This window comes from Tympanuchus pallidicinctus, unplaced genomic scaffold (assembly GCF_026119805.1).
Source record: "Tympanuchus pallidicinctus isolate F22 unplaced genomic scaffold, pur_lepc_1.0 scaffold5, whole genome shotgun sequence".
Classification (NCBI taxonomy): Eukaryota; Metazoa; Chordata; class Aves; order Galliformes; family Phasianidae; genus Tympanuchus; species Tympanuchus pallidicinctus.
The window spans coordinates 60,628,087-60,648,004 of NW_026294769.1; the positions used below are offsets into that span (position 1 = coordinate 60,628,087).

General features: G+C 38.0%; 1 protein-coding gene across 2 annotated transcripts in view; it reads right to left on the reverse strand.

Moving 5' to 3' along the window:
- The window catches only part of CSMD3 (CUB and Sushi multiple domains 3), a 512,773-nt gene that overhangs the window by 387,281 nt on the left and 105,574 nt on the right, over positions 1-19,918 (reverse strand). For both annotated transcript variants that reach the window (XM_052703606.1, XM_052703607.1), the window contains exon 4: positions 10,612-10,806. In XM_052703606.1, coding sequence (XP_052559566.1) covers positions 10,612-10,806 — 195 coding nt within the window. The remainder of the gene's footprint in view (positions 1-10,611; positions 10,807-19,918) is intronic.

A 19,918-nucleotide genomic window follows, 5' to 3' on the forward strand; every position in this document is an offset into this window, starting at 1 on the left:
GGTACCTGTAGACTTGTGGATGTTCTGATTCCTCAGGTGGTCATGAAGCTGGTCTTTACTTACAGTGGGAGGGAGGCTGCTTCCCAACCCCCTCCTCTAAAACCAAACATTTGAGAACTGTGTTATGAGCAGTTATCAGGGAAGACTGAGGCAAAAAAGTACCTCAGCATTCTCCTTGTCTCTTACCAGTCTGACTGTGTCACTCCCTTGGGATGGGGGGAAGGAGTGTAGGGGGGGCATATACCCTTCTGGATTTTTCTTTTCTGATTGGGGTACCTGCAGAAGCCTTTCTTGTTCTTCTTGGCTTCTCTAATCAAGTTTAGTTTGAGCTGGGCCTTGGCTTCCCTGATCCTAGCTCTACTCAGCCTAGAAGCTTCCTTATACACTTCCCATCATGCCTGTCCTTGTCTCCAATGCCTGTGCATTTTCTTCTTGCACTTCAGTTGGACCAGCTAGTCCCAGTTCAGCCACATTGCTCTCTTGCTTTCCTTTCCTGACTTGTAGGAAATGGAAAGTTCTTGCATTCCGAGGAAAATCTCCTTAAAATCTGCCAGCTCTGCTCTACACCCTTACCCATGAGGACAGTTTCCCAGAGTATTTGGCTGACTATCTCCCTGAAGTGCTGGATTTTCTCTTTCCTAAAATTTAGCTTCCTAATTTTACTCTTTGTCTGTTTCATATCCCTGCAGAGCATGAACTCAAGCGTAGCATGATCACTACAGTCCAGTTCTGATGTCACTGATCACTTTACATGCATTGGTGAGCAACAAGTCCAGCGTTGCACCCCCCTCCTCCCCCGTCAATTACTTGACTCAGGAATTTATCCTCAGTGCATTCCAGGAGCCTCCTGGATTGCCTGTAGTCTCCTGGATTGCCTGCAGCTCATGGTGCGATTTTTCCAGCAGATATCTGGGTGGTTAAACTCCCCCAACAGGACAAGAGCTTGCAATCATGATGCCTCCTGTAACTGCAGGTAGAAAGCAACATCAACAGGCTCTGTCTGATCAGGTGACCTGTAGTAGACACCAATTAGAAGGCTCCCTTTTCTGCCCCAGTCTCCAGTCTCCTATAGGCTTTCGACTAGCTCACGACTGCTCTTTAGGTACAGTTTCTCACATTCTATTCCCTTCCTGGTGTACATAGCAACACATCAACCCCTTTTTCCTCTGGGCGGGGGAAGGGGTTGAGAGGAAAACCGAGGGAAGGAGGGGGGGAGGGGGGGAAGAGGGGGGAGTGGAGCAGGCAAGGAGGGTTTTTGCTTGCAGTTTCGGGCACAAATTCACCTCCATCTGCTCTTTTCCTTTGCACTCTTGCCTCCAGCTTGTGGGATAAAGAAGGTCGTTGTATTGCTAATGAATGGTAAAGCTCAACAGTACCTTTAGCCGGACGTAAACACCCACAAGGGGCCTAGTCCTTACATGTAACCAGTGTTGGTTGTGCGAGAAAACCGTTGTGTTGCGCGGATATAAAAGGCTCTAAGCACCTACAATAAAAGTCCTTTGTTCTGCAGCAGCAAAGGAGTCCACACCTCTTTCGCAACACCCGCGAGGGAGCTTGATGCCCTCTTGCAACACCAGCCTTGCAATTTTTTGTACTTAGCCCCATGTGATACAAGCTGCCTTGAGTTTGTGTTTTTTACTTTTAAATAACTTGTTTGTTCATGGGTGAACTGTAGTTTCCCCGCTCCTTTTTATCTCCCATGTCACTTTTTAATCTACATATTTCGTCCTGTAGCCGGGCCACAAGGCAGAAAAGATCATCGACCTGCTCTCACCTCACACAGCTGTTCTGACTGCTGCTCCAGGAAGCCAGTGGGAGGCTCATGCACTCTACATAGCTGGAGGTCTGAACTGCTACATAGTTGCCTCGACTTCTACTTAGTTGCCTCAGAGTATTGCTGGATGAAAAAAATCAATGTAGACTGTCAAGTGCACTTTCACCTTCATAAATAAACCGTGTCAAAAGAACTGTAGCTAGCACGTCCAGGGAAGAAATTACCATCCTCTAATCTGCTCTCACGAGGCAACACCTAGAATGCTACCTGCAGTTCTGGAGGCCACAGCATAAGAAATACATTGACTCATTAGAATGAATCCGGAGAAGGAATATAAAGGTCATCAAAGGTCTGGAGCACCTCTCCAGTGAAAATAGGCTGAGAAAGTTGGGATGGTTCAGTCTACACAAGAGGAAGCTACAGGGTGATCTTACAATGGCTTTTCAGTATTTAAAAGGAGTTTGCAAGAAAGGAAAGACTCTTAAACAAAGTGTGTAGCTATAGGACAAGATATAATAGTTTCAAAATAAAAAATTAGATATAAGAAAGATAATCTTTATTATGAAGGTGATTGAGAATGCTGCCCAGAGGAGCTGTAGTTGTTCCATTCCTGTAAGTGTTCAAGACCAGGTGAGATGGGGCTTTGGCTAATCTGATTTGTTGGAAGGTGTCCCAGTCCTTTGATAAGGATGTTGAAACTCAAGACATTCTATGTGTAAGTCTATGATTCTGTGATCCTCAGGATACTTCGTCAGTGAATATTTAAAATATCACATTTAAGACATGCTATAGATATGAAAACTCTTGAAGAGTAGAAGCAATGCTGTCATAATATTTAAATAAAACATCAGCACACCTGCCAGTGACAAAAAATTAAAGATGAAGGACAAAATTCATGTTCCGTAAGAGAATCAGTAATCATTGTTCACATTAATGAAGATGCATCCTTGAAGAGTATAACAATGTCATATTAGAATTTCAACAATTAACATTTTTGCCTTCCAGAAAAACTCCTATCAGTCATATTCTTGGAGTAATACTTGAAGGGCTTTAAAGACTTCATAGAGCCTTGTTTTCCTCTGAATGTTAATTACAGATGGAGAATAAGCTTGTGTTTATAGGGTGTTATTTAAATATTAATATACTCACATTTTTCATTTATATCCAAGTAGAGTCTAACTTTATGTAAAATTGAGAATTACAGCAAGTATCACCATTGAACAAGATCTTGGACAGGCTGGAGAGTTGGGCAGAGAGGAACCTCATGAGATTCATCAAAGGCAAGTGAAATGTTCTACATCTGGGGAGGAATAACCACCTACATCCATACAGGTTAGCCAATGGCCTGCTGGAAAGGAACTCTGCAGAGAAGGACCTGGGTGTACAGGTGGACAACAAGCTGACCATAAGCTGGCAGTGTGCCCTTGTGCTCACAATGGTGTCCTGGGGTGAATTAAAAAGAGACTGGCCAGCAGGTCAAAGGAAGTTCTCCTCCCACTCAACTCTGCCCTGGTGGCCGCATCTGGAGCGCTGTGTCCAATTCTGGATTCTCCAGTTCAAGAAAGACAGGGAACTTCTAGAGAGAATCCAGTGGAGGGCTAGAAAGATAAATAGAGACCTGGAACATTTCCCTTATGAGGTAAGACTGAGAGACAATGGGCTGTTCAGCCTGGAGAAGAGGATACTGAGATGGGATCTTATCAAATTTTAATAATAGCAAAATTGTGGGAGCCAAGTGGATGGGGACAGGCTCTTTTTGACGTATCCCAGTGACAATAATAGAGGCAACATACATGAACTGTAACAAAGAAAATTCCATCTGAACAAAGAAGTTCTAGGGTGGTGACGGAGTATTGGAACAAGCTGCCCAGAGAGGTTCTGGAGTCTGCTACTCTGGAGATATTTAAAATCTGTTGATTCTTTCCAATTTAACCTATTCCAGGGAATGTTCTTCAGGAGAAGGGTTGGACTAGATCATCTCAAGAGGTCCCTTCCATCTTCTGCAATTCTGTGATTCTGTGGTTAAGTCATAATTCCAATATTCTGAGGAAAACATAATAGTCTATTTAGAATTCCTGGCAGGAAAAGCTTTCAGATTAAGCTGCTCAGCAAATTGTGCTAATGAACCTGGGATTTACCAATAATTACATTCAAAGTATCTCAAATTATATTACAAGTGTTATTTATGCTAATTAACAATTAGAAAGGACTTATCTATGAATACTACATAGTAAATAAACCCAAGCAGAATGTAGGATTGGAATTATTAGGTAGCAAAAGCAGAATTTACTAGCCTAACAGAACTGAGCTAGGGCTATACGTTTAACAGTTGTCTTCTTAAAATAGTCTTTAAATGTTTCTAATAATACAAGTATTTAGCTTTTAATCTCATATGAAAGACTGTATTTTGATGGAATTAATACTTCAGTATTATACTTTGATGGCTATACCTAATGTACACATTACGAAAACTTACTATTTCTGTTGATTTGAATTATCAAACTAAAATGGTTTTTCTATTCCAAGTTACTTCTTCCTATTCGCTCATCCTAATCTTCCAGAGTCTTCCAGAGTCTTCCCTTCATTCAATAGCAGATGTAATTCTTACTGTTATATGGTTTTCTGTGAATCTTTTGGAAAGTAATTTCAATACTATGTATGAATATGATTGATGCATCATTTACTTCAAAGTCCTTGTATAAGAAAATTCTCAAAAAAAAAAAAGAAAAAACAAAAAAAAAAAAAACAAGGAAAAAAAAACAACAACCAAACCAAAACCAAAAAAAAAAAAAAAACACACACACACACACACAAAAAACAACAACAACAAAAAAGCAGGAGATAAAAACAGTGTTTAAAGCTTTTCATTAATCTGTCTCACTGACTTCCACCCACTCCTAATGCCCAGTCTTGAACACTGCTATGGGATTAGATATTTTGAATTAATTTGATTTTCTCCAGTACTATGTTAGTTATCTTGAATTTAAAACTTGTTCATTTGGATTTTGTGTTGAGGGACATGGTTTAGTGAGTACTATTGGTGATAGGTGGATGGTTGGACTGGATATCTCGAAGGTCTTTTCCAACCTTGGCGATTCTGTGATTCTTTCTCTTTTCCTCTTCATTGCCTGTATCAACTGTTACAACATTTTTTGTTCTTTAATTTGATTTTATTGGTACTTTTTCCACAAGTAATAACATAATGCTTTGCTAGTTCTGTCTTTTCCTTACTTTTGTGTAAGTTATGTCTCCAAATGTTCCCTTTTTCAAATAATTACGTACTTACTTTCTTCTTCAAAGTATAATTTCATTTATTTGAAATCAGTTCTGCTATTTTCCCTGGTCCTAGGTATACTGTTTGGAGATTTATCTTAAGAAGCTCCTTTCTTAAATTAAGGTCACTTTGTTGATGAATGCTGATTACTTTAATCCAAAGATATTTTTATTCTGGATATTTTTATTATCATACCTACTCAGAATCTGCTTGCTGCTAGTGTCAGTTTCTAGCTGATTTTAAGACAACTGTCCTTACTACTGGTATAAATGTACAGAATCACAGAGTCACAGAATGTTTGACATAAGAAGGGATTGCTGGAGGTCATATGGTCCAACACACATCATCATGCAGGGTGATGCACCCAGAGCCATTTGTCTAGGACTATGTATTGACAGTTTCTGAAGATCTCCAAAGGAAAAGATTCTACATTTTCTCTAGTGAACCTGTGCCAGCACTCTGTCACCCATACAATAAAAATATGCAGATGGAACCTTCTATGTTCCAATTTGTGCCCATTGCCTCTTGCCCTAGCAGGATGTTGGAAATTTTTAATGAATCAATGAAGAGAGGGCTGGCCATAATAAACCACCACCTGATGAATGGCAACCATGCCCGCAGAAAGGGGGTGGAACTAGATGACTTTTAAGGCCCTTTCCAACCAGAGCCATTCTGCGATTCTATTAATTTGCAGTGTCTTAAGATTGATTTTTGGATCCATCTCTGAAACTTACCTCAGCCATTGGTGTTCAAGTCATTGGAGTTCTTGTATATCTTTGTACAAATTCATTATTCTAAAATTGAAGTTCATGGGCTTCTTTTTTTTTTTTTTTTTTTACTTTTTTAATAGAAGTGTTTTTAATGTGTATTACATAGCTGCTCTGGGCTTTTTTTTCCAAAACAAGTGATAACTATTTATATAAAGAAAATTATTTCAGACAAAACTGTTCATTCCCTATGTAATTTATGTAATTTATTCCTTCCCTTAAGTTAGCACATTTTATTATCCCCTGTCAGTTCCACTAGTTACTGCACTCCATATAATCAAGTATGGTATTTTGACTTCATCTCCTTCTTTGTTCTGTTCTCTCCACACCAGTCATCTTGTAACAAACATGAGAAGACAGTCAACTTGTTTACACTTTATATTGCTTGGTCATATTTGCCACATTGTCATAAAGTCATTTGTCTTCCTGCAATCAAATTAATTTGCTCATGAAATGAAGATATTATTATATGAATACTTATTGGTAAGTATGTGAAGTTTAATTCTTTTTTTTCTTTTTTTTTTCTTTTTTTTTTTCAGAATTCTATTCCTGGCATGTATAATCAGATATATTCCTTCACTAAAACACATTCATGAGTATACAAGACATAAGTAAACTTTTATGCCATTTGAAAATGTCCTCTCTGACCTAAAACTTACCTCATGTATCAGAATATACCCATGAAACTATGTAGTTATAGAAGTTTATCAGTGATCTGCAATTAAAATATTTCTTCTACAGTAAGTTCTGTACGCACACACACAAAAAAGGTAGAATAGCAGAAATATTTTGTTCATATAGAGAAAACAGCTACAGGCAGTGAACCACACTTTCTGACCTCAATAATACAAATCACTTAAACAAACAACAAAAAAAGACAGTTAAAACAAAGCCTTTTGTTGTAAAGTATCTCTCAATAAAATTAGAGTAGAATATGTTAAACTGAAAAGATGAATTGTTGCTAATGGAATGAATTTCCTTTTGTATTTCTTGCTTTTTTGAAACATATTTGTATTCATAATGAGTGAGAACATTCTGAAATAATTACTTTTGTCTATATTTCTGGCCAGTGGAAAGAAATGTAATTTTCTATGCATGGCAACAGATAACATTTATGTCACTATTAAGGAGAGGTCTAAAGTTCTATGAAATTATGATTTTTAGTTTAGATGATGTGAATAGTGTCTTAGGTACGTCTTTCTGTCCATTAACAATTGAAGGCTAGCTTATGCAATCAGATCTGGCATAAAAACATAAATATTGGATGTTTAAATGGAGATGACATTAATACTCTGAATTATCAGTGAAATAAATGAATAAATAGGAACACATCTCAGCAGAACTTTTGGAAAAAAGTTACATATTCTTTTAACAGTAATGGAAAGTTGTTACTTAAACAGCAAAGTTGTGATCTATTGAACAGTATTTTAATAGTGACAGATAATTTTTAGTTACACTTACAGGCTATAATGAAAATACTGTAATGGAACTATTAAACAAATATAAATAAAAATATATGCTTTGTTCAATTTTGTTCAAAGCCTCTGAATTCTAAAGAAATATTTTTGAACAAAATTTCTTACAGTATACTAACTACTTTGATCCTGGAACAGAAGTTTTAAAAATATTAAAGCATACTTCCTTGATTATGGAAGCAGTATAATCTTGTAAAATGTCAAAATTACATATAGATGTAACCTTATTTATTAGCCTCAGTAAATTATTTATACTCTACTGCACTATGGCAATATTACAAGCTTAAAATGTATCTCAGGAATAGAAAGCAATATGATAATGCAGCTGTCACATTTCACTGTCAAAAACAACCTCGTAAAAAGTCATTTGCTGGGGAACAACTAGAAAAGAAACTTGTGACCAGTCTAGGAATGTCTGGAAGAGACCTTAGGGACCTCACCATCTAGCAAATTAGAGTAATCGAGTTTTTTGCTTGAGAACAACTAATTCTTACACATATACTTACACAAATAAATACAGCTTTATTCATTTGCCTCAGGAATCGCTATTCTAAATGTAATGACTATTGGAAGAGAGCAATAAGACATTTATCTAAAGGGGTACTGCAGGAAAGGAGATAGACACTTTAGCAGGGTCTGTGGTGGTAGAACTAGGGGATACAGTTTCAAACTTAAAGAGGGTAGATTTAGGCTGGATATCAGGAAAAAGTCTTTTAGAGTGAGGGTGGTGAGGGACTGGAACAGGTTGCCCAGAGATCTGGTGGATGCCCCATCCCTGGAGATTTTCAGTGCCAGGCTGTATCCGGCTCTGAGCAACCTAATCTATCTGTGGTGTCCCTGTTCATTGCAGGGGAGTTGTAGATGACATTTTAAGGTTCCTTCCAACTCTAAGTATTCTATGATCCTATGATTCTATGATCTATCCAAGGAACTCTTTAAAGAATGAGTGTTTAATTAAAGAGAGTCTCCATGGCAAACAGAAAGAGATAATAAGCTCATTACTGGATGTTACCTTTTGCACTCTCCTGCAGAATTCTATGTTGGATAATTGCATTAGAAAAAAATAGGGCAAATCTACTAGAATTGAATTTGAATAGTTTCTGCATTAAATGTGAACCTAGATGTTTTTGATATTAAAGAGAGTCACAGAGAAACTACTGAATATAATTAGGAAAAAAATTATATTGAAATTAGAACAAAAAAAAGCCCTTAAGAGTAATTTTGTGCACTAAGCGCTTAAGCAATCAATCTTGTGTTAAAACTGAAATCAAGAATCGTCATATTTATTTGCTATGTTTCTGCAATTAGCAACCACCACTACTAAAATGTACACCTTACTACTTTTATTTTGTTTTGTTTTGTTTTTCGTCAAGCTTTTATTGCTTAGATTCTTCACTGCTGTCCAGATTAGGGAACTCTTCACTCTGAAAAAATATTGTTTTTCCACAGAAGCTTTTGCAGTAAATCATGTCACCTTTTTCACACACTCTGCCAATTTTGACTTCTTTCTATCTCTAGAAAGAAATGGCAATTTTGAAAAGTAGTATAACTTGCTGCCTCATTTTCTGAATCCTTTCTGATTTATCACCTCTATTTTACTCTACAGATTTTAATCATGAACAAGAATGTTTGCTTTTTTAAAAAATTATTTTTATGTGTTAGTCTTCTGCTTACACATTACGTTTTATCACGAACAACACTGGGAGCATGTCATTCCAAATCTGCACTTTTCCTTAGAATAAAAATAAAATCTATGAAAACTGCTCCTGAAAAAGTTGCAATAGAAATTTTATCTATGCAGTCCCTCTGAAAATAACCCCTTATATTTACTTTAATGGAAAATGTAGTAGATATAGAGAACAAAATAAGATTATTCTCAGCAAATTCTCAGCTGCAAGATATTATTTTTGAACATAGTCACAACCACTTACTATGTATTTTCTCCAGAAATGACCAAGTGCCTGTAAAAATATGTACAATTGGAGGTGATGCTGTTCCCTCTGCTGAAATTCTCCAGCCACAGATTCACTGTACTTACACCCATGGTTTGGTCTCCATAAATGTTAATCAAGCATCAAATAATGTCAATGGATGCAATTTTTTTCACGTGGAGGAATTCGTCTGCACACCTTTGCTTCATACATATTTCCATGTTAGACACCAGGTTGTTAGACTGCCTCTCTGCTGCTTTCTCTTTCTTGGCAACAAAACCTAATAGCATATTGGCAGAAGAACAGCTACCTCCACTGCAGTTCCAACAACACTCACATCTGACATCACAGGCTGACATAATAAAACAGGAGACATTACTTCATGAGCAGACTTATAATACTGTGACTGTGAGGAAAGACGGACAAATATAATCATGAGGTTCAGGCCTCTCATCCTCATCATTTCAGGGTGCAATTTTTAATGTCAATTCACTTCAAAACTGGCAGATCAATAATTTGAAACATAGTATAAGGCAAAGTCTGTTAACCTTCAACTTTCTTAAAAATGTAAGTCGTGTCCAAATTAACATATTTCTATCAAATCTTTTCCCAAAATATAATTTGGATTTACTCCTTGTATGTATATCTTCCTCATTACTAACTAACATTTTACTGGGATGTAGAAAGGGAAGGATTATCAATGTTTTTACTAAAAAATAGCACTATTAACAACGTTTATCTTCTTCAAGATTACGGAAAAGCATATTAAAGCCAAGAATAGGTAATAATTGAATGTTATTTCCAATTATGTGCCTTTTTCGTATATAACTGCATTCTTGTGGTACTTGCCAGGCAGCTCTAACTAAATATATTGTTCTAATCAGAAATTTATCAGGGTGCTAATTTCAGTGTATATGTTTTTGTTGGCTTTTTGACTGAGTCAGATGGTTCATACAAATGTAAATGTTATATATATACATTCACAAATATAAATGTTATATGTTATAACAGCACTACCTCAAAATACTTTCTCATATTTGGTTGTAGCAGTAATGATTGCTCCATTTTATCGACTTCGTTCCATTCAGTAATGCACAGTTAATTCTTTCTGAAGGTCTAAAACATAATTGCCTTTTTCTAATTCTGAAATTTAATTACGTATATCTACCAAAAAACAAACAAAAAAAACCAACAAAACACCATAATTTTACTGTGACAATAGTAAAAGCACAGATATATACAAATAAATCTGCACGAGACAAAAAAAAAATAAAAAAAAAATCTTCAATTGCAATCTAAAAGTTAATAGTCAAAACAGATATTTCAAAGTCATTCAGACCAATAAACATAATGTATATATTTGACAAGATTATTGTAGAATATCTCTTACCTCTGCAAATAGGAACAGGAAAGTCCCATGATGCTGTATTCACAGAGTTAGCTATGCAAGTAAGCTGAGGATGGCCATCCAAAATATATCCAGTTACACAGCTGTATCGGATTTTGTCACCAACGTCAAACCTTGTACCATATAAGATACCCTTTGGTGGGACTCCAGGATTGCCACAGGAGCTACTCTGTAATTCTAGAGAATAAATATTTATTATCACTTACAATGCTTTAATATACCCCTTTGTGCTGAAAAATACAGAAAATTTAAATTAGTTGTTTCAATGTGTATTTTTTTTAAGTCTCAGCACTGAAAAAAGCCTGTCTTAGTCTACTGAGCATTTGCTTATGTGCCAAAAAAAAAAAAGAATAAAAAAAATAAAAGAGTAGAAAACTATGAGAAAATAATAAAAATAATCACAAGGTTTTCATTGAGATCCAGCTACAGACACATTCTTATATTTTTCTAAAACAATAGCAGGATACTGCTTACATTGGAGGAGTAAATAAAGGAATTTGATATTTCCTTGACTCTTTAGTTATATAAAATAAAAATAATAATTAAAGGTGCTATACAGACTTGGAGAATAACAGATCTAAATCAAGCAAAGTTTGAAACAAAGAACAAAATTAGTCAAGACAGAGCACTGGGAGATATTCTTAACAAACATAAGCCTTGGCATGATCAGGAAGCTTTTGGATAACTGAATAGGTTTTAGATGATGAGACAAAAGTGGTGAGATACTGTTAATTTTAAAAGAGACACAAAAAGATTTGCTGTCCTTAAATATGATGAATACAAAGACTAGTGATACCTTCAGCAGTCACTGCCTAAAACTGTTTTACTGTTGTCTTGTAAAATTACGTACAAAAAGCAATGCATTACTATAAAATTACATTAAAATTTAAAGTACTAATTAAAAATCCACCTTCTAAAATAAAACTAATGCTCTGCTTACATTATTATATAACTTTAAAAATAATATTTGGCTCATTTCATTATCTTCTTATTAATATAAAAGAGTACATTAAGACTTCTAAACTAATCTGAGTGCAGAAGATGAATCCTAACCTTTCTGCAATTCATGCTTCCACTGAAGGCAACATAAGATCTTAGAAACAGGATGTTCAGTAAAACCAGTGACACAGAGTTTGTATTTTTCCTTCAAAAAATTTTGTAACATTTACTCTGTCTGAACTCTGAAAACTTTAGTTTTTAAATTCAACACATCCAAACAGTTTTTAAGCACATCCAAGAATGGTGACTCAAGCACCTCCCTGGGGAGCCTATTCCAGTGCTTAACAATCCTTTCTGTAAATAAGTTTTTCCTGATATCCAACCTAAATCTCCCCTGGTGCAACTTCAGATTGTTTCCCCTCATCCTGTCACCTGTTGCCAGTGAGAAGAGACCAACCCCACTCTCGCTGCAATCACCTTTCAAGTATTTGAAGAGAGCAATAAGATCTTCCCTCAGCCTTCTCTTCCCTAGACTAAAAGTGCCATCTCCTTCAGTCAATAAATAACTTCCATCTGCTCTTAAACAATACCGAAATTTTAAGTTCACTGTGTGCTGCATCCTGAGAATTTAGAATACAATCTGGGAGATTTTTCTACCAAATATATGGCTAACATTACTTACTGTTGAATAAGCTAATCATTTTAACTCCCAGTATGTCAAGATCACATTAGTTGCAGTATCATAAATGTAGCAATATCCACACGTATTCATCTATGCCATTGATACTTCATAGTATAAATTTGCAGAGTTTAAAAATCAAAATGCTTTCTGACCTTAATTTCTTCTTAGAAACAAGGTACATATGAACTAATTTGTCAGTAAGTATTATTTTCATATTCAATTTTTATTATGCTGAAGAATTCCTATTAACGTCAATAGAAATGCTGTACGAAGACATTGTGTAAAGCATGCCTCAGAGAGTTCTACATAACAGGAGTGGACAAATTCTTTTAATGAGCTTCATTAGCAGAAATACGGCTACTAATGAATGCCAATTAATAAGCTATTCAAATGAAATCAGATTGAACATATCTTTTTGTGACTATATTTTTATAGTCACAAAATAGTTGGCAGAAGCTCAGTTGTTCTCATTCTTAGTACTCATTCAAGGAGAAAAAAGTCAAAACTAGGCACCGAAATTTAAATTTCAAATACATTTTTCATTTCAAATTTTTTCTTCTTATCCAAATTTTATTATTTTTTAAATTTAATTATTATTGTTATTTTTTAATGCATGTACTATTTATCAAGTCTGGAATAGCACCTTTCATCACTGATCTTCTAGGCATGACATTTACAATTTCATGTCCAAATACCTGGGAAGATCATGGAGTAGATCCTCCTAGAAGCTATGTTAAGACACATATGAGAGATAAAGACAGCTAGCATGGCTTTACCAAAGGGCAGAGCGTGCCTGATCAATCTGGCAGCTTTCTATGATGGAGTGACAGTTTTGGTGGACGGGGAAGGGAAATGGATGTCATCTACCTGGACTTCTGCAAAGCCTTTGACATGGTCCCTCACCATATCCTTCTCTCTAAATTGGAGACATGTAGATTTGAGGGATTGAATGTTGGATGGATTAGGAATTGGCTGGCTGGACACAGCCAAAGGGTTGTGATCAATGGTTTTGTGTCAAGGTGGAGGCCGGTCACAAGCGGTGTCCCTCAGGGGTCGGTCCTGGGACTGGTGCTCTTCAATATCTTCGTCAGTGACATAGATGATGGCACTGAGTGCACCATCAGCAAGTTTGCAGATGACACCAAGTTGAGCAGTGCAGTCAATACACTAGAAGGAAGAGAAGCCATCCAGAGGGACCTGGGCATGCTAGAGAAGATGGCCTATGAAAACCTAAGGACGTTCAATAAGGCCAAGTACAGGGTGTTGCACTTAGGTCAGGGCAATCCCAGGTATTTATATAAACTGGAGAAAGACCTCCAGGAGAGCAGCCCTGCGGAGAATGACTTGGGGGTCCTGGTGGACGAGAAACTAGATATGAGCCAGCAGTGTGCGCTTGCAGCACGGAAGGCCAACAGTGTTCTGGGCTGCATTAAAAAAGGGGTGGTCAGCAGGGAGGGGGAGGAGATTGTCCCCCTCTAATCAGCTCTTATGAGGCCCCATCTGGAGTACTGCGTCCAGACCTGGGGCCCCCAGTACAAGAAGGATGTGGAGCTCTTGGAGCAGGTCCAGAGGACGGCCACTAAGATGATCAGAAGGCTGGAGCACCTCTTCTATGAGGAAAGGTTGAGGAAAATGAGATTGTTTAGCATGGACAGGTCTCTGGGGAGACCTCATTGAGGCCTTCCAGTACTTGATGGGAGCATACAAACAGGAAGGCGAACAGCTGTTTATGAGGGTGGATAGTGAGAGGACAAGGGGGAATGGCCTTAAACTGAGACAGGGGAGGTTTAGGTTAGATATTAGGAGGAAGTTTTTCACTCAGAGGGTGGTGAGACACTGGAGCAGGTTGCCTAAGGAGGCTGTGATGCCCCATTCCTGGAGGCATTCAAGGCCAGGCTGGATGTGGATCTGGGCAGCCTGGTCTAGCGGCTGGCGACCCTGCACATCTCAGGGGGCTTGAAACTAGATTATCATTGTGGTCCTTTTCAACCCAGGCCATTCTATGCTTCTATAACTCTATAGAATGGGTAACTTCGTCATAAAAAGAAGTTATATTTGTTAAACAGGGCTTTTCTATCATGGATCTGTGTTGGCTGTGACTAGTGATTGCATTGGCTTTCTGGTGTTTTTCACACAGATGTGATATACTAAATTATATGCTTTTTAAGAACAGAAAACTTCCAGAATTTCTGTAAGATCTTTAGTGTTAACAAAAAAGCTAAGGTATCTACTCTGCCTGCTTCTGCAAGTGAAATCTACTCCTATCATCAGAGTTAGTGCTTTTTGTATGCATTAAGAACAACTTTTTACCAATTCAACAACAATGATTTCGCTCATGCTAGCATATTTTTTATTTGTGGTTCATATTTGTATTTGTTTCTTTTCAGTTAATGAACACCCATATGGCACTTGAACTGCTTAAGTATGCATAGATCAAAGAGGAAGGAAAGACACAATTAACAAATGCTTTGAAAGATTTAACATGAACAACACCGATTTATAAAAACAGAATGAAAAAAATCTAAAAGTCAATTTTCTTTTTTGCCATAAGTAAAAAACAAAAGTTATTCTTCCATGGATTTCTCACTTCATGATTTAAGTTAGAATAAAATTTATCATTCTTAAATTCACCTTTCTTTTCAACAGTAATAGAAATAACAGATTGACTTATAACCAGTATTTTCCCTGATTTTTTTCTATCTACAATTTACATTGTTCAGTCTGAAGAGATTGTCATGTTCTCATGCATGTCTGTAAAAATGTAAATAAGAAGAACTGTGAGAAAAAGTTTTTTCTCCTGAACGAAAAGAAGGTAAAATATCTTTTTTTTTTTTTTTTTTTCCTCCTATTTTGCTCTTCCTTTATAAAGCAGTATATTTGCAGCATTAACATCAGTGAGGGACTCTACTGTTCAGTAAAAGTAATACATCTAATTATATTGCATGCTTTCATACATATTTTTAAATAAATGGCATAATTTTGATTTTTTATTCCTTTTGCAAATATTTTCATGAAATAAAAAGGCAGAGGAACATGATTTACATGAAGTAAATTTACAGAGAGTATAACAATGTATTTTAAAAGTATGTTCTGAGGGAACTTTAAAGGTAGATTTTGATATTGAATCTGATTCTGTTGCTAAGGAAAAAAAAAATAATCATTGCGTTTTTCTTCTCTTTGTGTTTATATTTATAGCATTAAAGCCGTATGTTATTTTCATAGGTACACATCAGTTTCAGCAGTAAATAAATTGGAACAGTGTTAATATAATGCTTCTACAAGCAAGAGAACAAAAGCAAAATAAACAGCAAAAAATCCTCCAGGATATGTGGAGAACACAAGTAATAACCTCAGTACTATAGCAACACTGATATTGTGAACGTGACAAATGGAATACAAGAAATGGTCCAGGGTTTACAATATGTTCCTGTCACATCCAATACACTGTTCTGAATACTGTTCTGTTTAAATCAGATGAAAGAATAGAACAGCATTAGAGAGCTGAAAGTGTGTGTAAGAAGACAATGGCAATCAGTAACTGCCTTGTAAGTACATATTCCAACACTGTGTGAAATCGACACAAAAATGAATCTTCATGTAAACTTCAGAACATGTAGATTAAATCTGATGTCGCTCCATCAAACATACTTCCAAGATTTTACCTTAATAGAATGACAAAGCAGAAAAATACTGAATACTTAACTAGTAGAGCTGTACAGTTTTGACAGAGCTAGCCTACTTTATTTCCCAGTTATAACTGAATTGTTCAAGCACAGCAAAGGGAACAAGAAGGATTCCTGCAAGTATCTCCATAACAAAAGGAAGACTAGGGAAAATGTGGGCCCTCTCCTGAAGGAAACAGGATATCTGGTTACCTAGGATAGTGAAAAAACCAAGATACTGAGTGTTAATGGACCTCAGGAGCCCCATGTTCCAAAAACCAGACTAAAGGGCTGGGAAAAAAAAGGTGTGTTCTTGATGAAAGATTAGTCTGTGGAATACTTGAGCAAACTTTGCCTTTGCAAGCTCCTGTGCTCTGATGGGATACGCCATTAGTGCTGAGGAAACTAGCAGATGTGGTTGTGAGACTACACTCTGTAACCTTTGCTCAATTGTGGCAATAGAGAGAAGTGCCCAAAGTCTGAAAGAAAGTAAATGTCAGTTGCATCTTGAAGAAGAGGAAGAAAGAATACCCAGGGAACTACAGGCCAGTCAATCTCTGGGAATAGGACAGAACAGCTAATCCTGCAATTCATTTCCAGGTACATGAAGGAAAAGAAATCATCATGAGTTGTCCACGTAGGTTCACTGAGGGGAAGGCACAGAATCACAAAGACCAACCAGATAAACCTCTGTAATGAAATGACTCGCCCATAGGAGGAGTGAGGAACAGTGAATATTGTCTTCTTAGAATTCCGTAAGGCCTTTCACACTTCATCCCATAGAGAAACTGTTGAAGGATAAATGAACAGGCAGAAAAATGAACCAAACACTGACTCAGTGGGTGGATCTAGTGGGTAGTGATCAATGGTGTAAAATCTAATTGGAGGCTAGTAATGAATGAGGTATGCCAAGGTTTAGTACCGTGTCCAGTCCTGTTCAACATCTTCATTAGTGATCTGAACAATGAGGCTGAGTGCACCCTCAGTAAACCTGCAGATTACACAAAAGTTGGGAGAGTGTTTTATTCCACAGAGGGCTGTGGACTCTAAGACCTGCACAGGCTGGAGAGGTGAGCTGATCTCATGAAGTTTCACTCTCATTTACAAGAAAGGGAGCAAAGAGGACCTGGGGAACTACAGGCCAGTGAGTCTCACTTCTGTGCCTGGGAAGATCATGGAACAGATTCTCCTGGAAGACATGCTTGATCACATGAAGAAGTGTGTGATCCAAGACAGCCAGTACGGCTTCATCAGGGGATAGTTGATCAAATGCCTCACCAATCTGACAGTCTTCTATGATAGAGTGATGGCATCGGTGGACAAGGGGAAGGTGACCGGTGTCATTTACCTGGACTTGAGCAAGAGCTATGACATGGTTCCCCACCACATCCTTATCTCCAAATTGGAGGGATGTGGATTTGATAGGTGGACCACTCAGTGGATAAGAAACTGGTTGAAAGGCTGCAGACAGTGTGGTGATTAATGATTGTTCTATATCCAGATGGAGGCCGGTAATGAGTGGTATCCCCAGGGGTCTGTCTTGGGACTGGTGCTCTTTAACATCTTTATCAATGACATCGATGATGGTATTGAGTGCATCCTCAGCAAGTTTGCTGATGACACCAAGCTGAGTGGTGCAGTTGACATGGTAGAAGGAAGGGATGCAATTCAGAGGGACCTCAACAGACTTGAAAGGTGGGCCCACGTGAACTTGATGAGGTTCAACACAGCAAAGTGCAAAGTTTTGCATTTGGGCCAGAAGAATCCCAGGCACCCATACAGTCTGGAAGGAAGGGTCCTTGAGAGCAACCCTCTGGAGAGGGACCTGGGGGTCCTGATGGATGAAAAGCTTAGCATGAGCCAGCAGTGTGCTCTTGCGGCTTGGAAGGCAAATGGCATCCTGGGCTCCATCAAAAGAGGGGTGGCCAGCAGAGACAGGGAGGTGATTGTCCCCCTCTACTCTGCTCTTGTGAGGCCACATCTGTACTGCGTCCAGGTCTGGAGCCCCCAGTACAGGAGAGATAGGGAGCTGTTGGAGAGGGTCCAGAGGAGGGCCACAGAGATGATCAAGGGACTGGAGCACCTCCCAGATGAGGCAGCTGTTCAGCCTGGAAAAGAGAAGACTGTGGAGTGACCTCATGCAACCTTTCAATACCTAAAGGGAGCCTATAAACTCTTTCAAAGAGTTGACTTCCACAGGACAAGGGGAAATGGTTTTAAGTTGAGGGAAGGAAGATTTAGATTGGATGTCAGGGGAAGTTCTTTACAGAGAGAGGTGTTGGAACAGGCTGCCCAGAGAGGTTATGGATGCCCTGTTCCTGCAGGTGTTAAGGCCAGATTGGATGGGGCCCTGGACAGCCTAGACTAGTATTAAATGTAGAGGTTGGTGGCCCTGCTTGTGGCAGGGGGGATTGGAGATTCATGATCCTTGAGGTCCCTTCCAACCCTGGCTATTCTGTGATTCTGTGAATCTGAGAAGTTCAACAAGGAGAAAGACAGAGTCCTGTGTCTGGGGAGGAATCATCCCAGGCACCAGTACATGATGGGGATTATCCAGCTGGAAAGCACCTTTGCAGGAAAGAACCTAGGAGTCCTGGTAAACATCAAGTTGAACGTGAACCAGGAATGTGTGTCCTTGCAGTGTTCTTATTGCTAAAAGAATGCTAATGGCGTTGTGCTCTTGTCTATATTAGGCAAAGTATCACCAGCAGATTAGGAGAAGTTATCCTTCTCTGCTAAGCATTGATGAAGCTGGACCTGGAATACTGTGTCCAATTCTGGAAACACCAGGATAGGAGAGACATTCAATGTACTGGAGAGAGTCTAATGGTTATCAAGGGACTGGAGCACCTCTCTAATGAGAGGTTGAGAGTTGAAAGTATTCAACCCGGAGAATAAGAGGCTTTGGGGTACACCATATCAGTGTGTGTAAATACCTGAAGGGAGAATGCAAAGAAGATTAAGCTAGGCTTTTCAGTGCTGCTCAGTGCAAATGCAAGATGCAGTAGGCAACAACTAGAACACAAGATGTTCCATATAAACATCAAAAGTACTTCTTTACCATGCAGGTGCCAGAGAACTGGTATAGTTTCTTTAAAGAAACTGTGGATTCTCCATCCTTGCAGCTCTGCAAAAGCTACTGGACATGGTTCTGGGCAACTACTTGGGCATGAGGTTGAATCAGATGACCTCCGGGGGTTCCTATCAACTGTAACCATTCTGTGATTCTGTGATACATTTTACTAATATCTACTTGTGTTTGATATTCAAAATCCTTATCTGCAGGAAATCCCTGTACAGCTCCTGAAAGCACCAGTTAAACTTGAACTCAGGAAGACCACTAGACACTGCAGGAAGTTTTGGGATAAGAGCATGTCACAGAGCTGGCTCCATCTACACTATTCTGAAAATACATAACATAACCATTTTAGTGCCAAGAGTGATATACTGTACCTGCCACATATGGTAATTATTCAGCTTTCCAAGAAGCCCACACAGATGCACCCTGCTTGCTATGCAATAGCTATGTAGATAAATTTGTATATGAGTCATAATGGGATTTCTCCATTGGGACTGCAGTAATTCTGAGCACTTATTTTTCTTTATATTGCTATATTCTGTAGGCAGCTGGGAAGACACTGTTGTAATTACAGAACAAAGGTTATTTTGGAAGTCAGTAGAATCTAAAATCAAAGATCAGCCTAAATTCCAAACCATATCAATATTCATTCTGTAATATATACTTGAATATATATTTGTTTGTCTTCTACAATTATACAAAAGAATATAATCTAACTGGCAACTGTGGTCATTGGACTTAAATCCACTTGGCTGCCAATCATGAGCCATGTACTGGGGTACTGGGCTGCTTCTATTTAACATCTTTATTAGCGATCTTGACGAGCGGATTGAGGGCACCCTCAGTAAATTTGCAGATGACAAGATGGGAGGGAGTGTTGATCTGCCTGAGGGGAGAAAGACACTGCAAAGGAACCTTGATAAACTG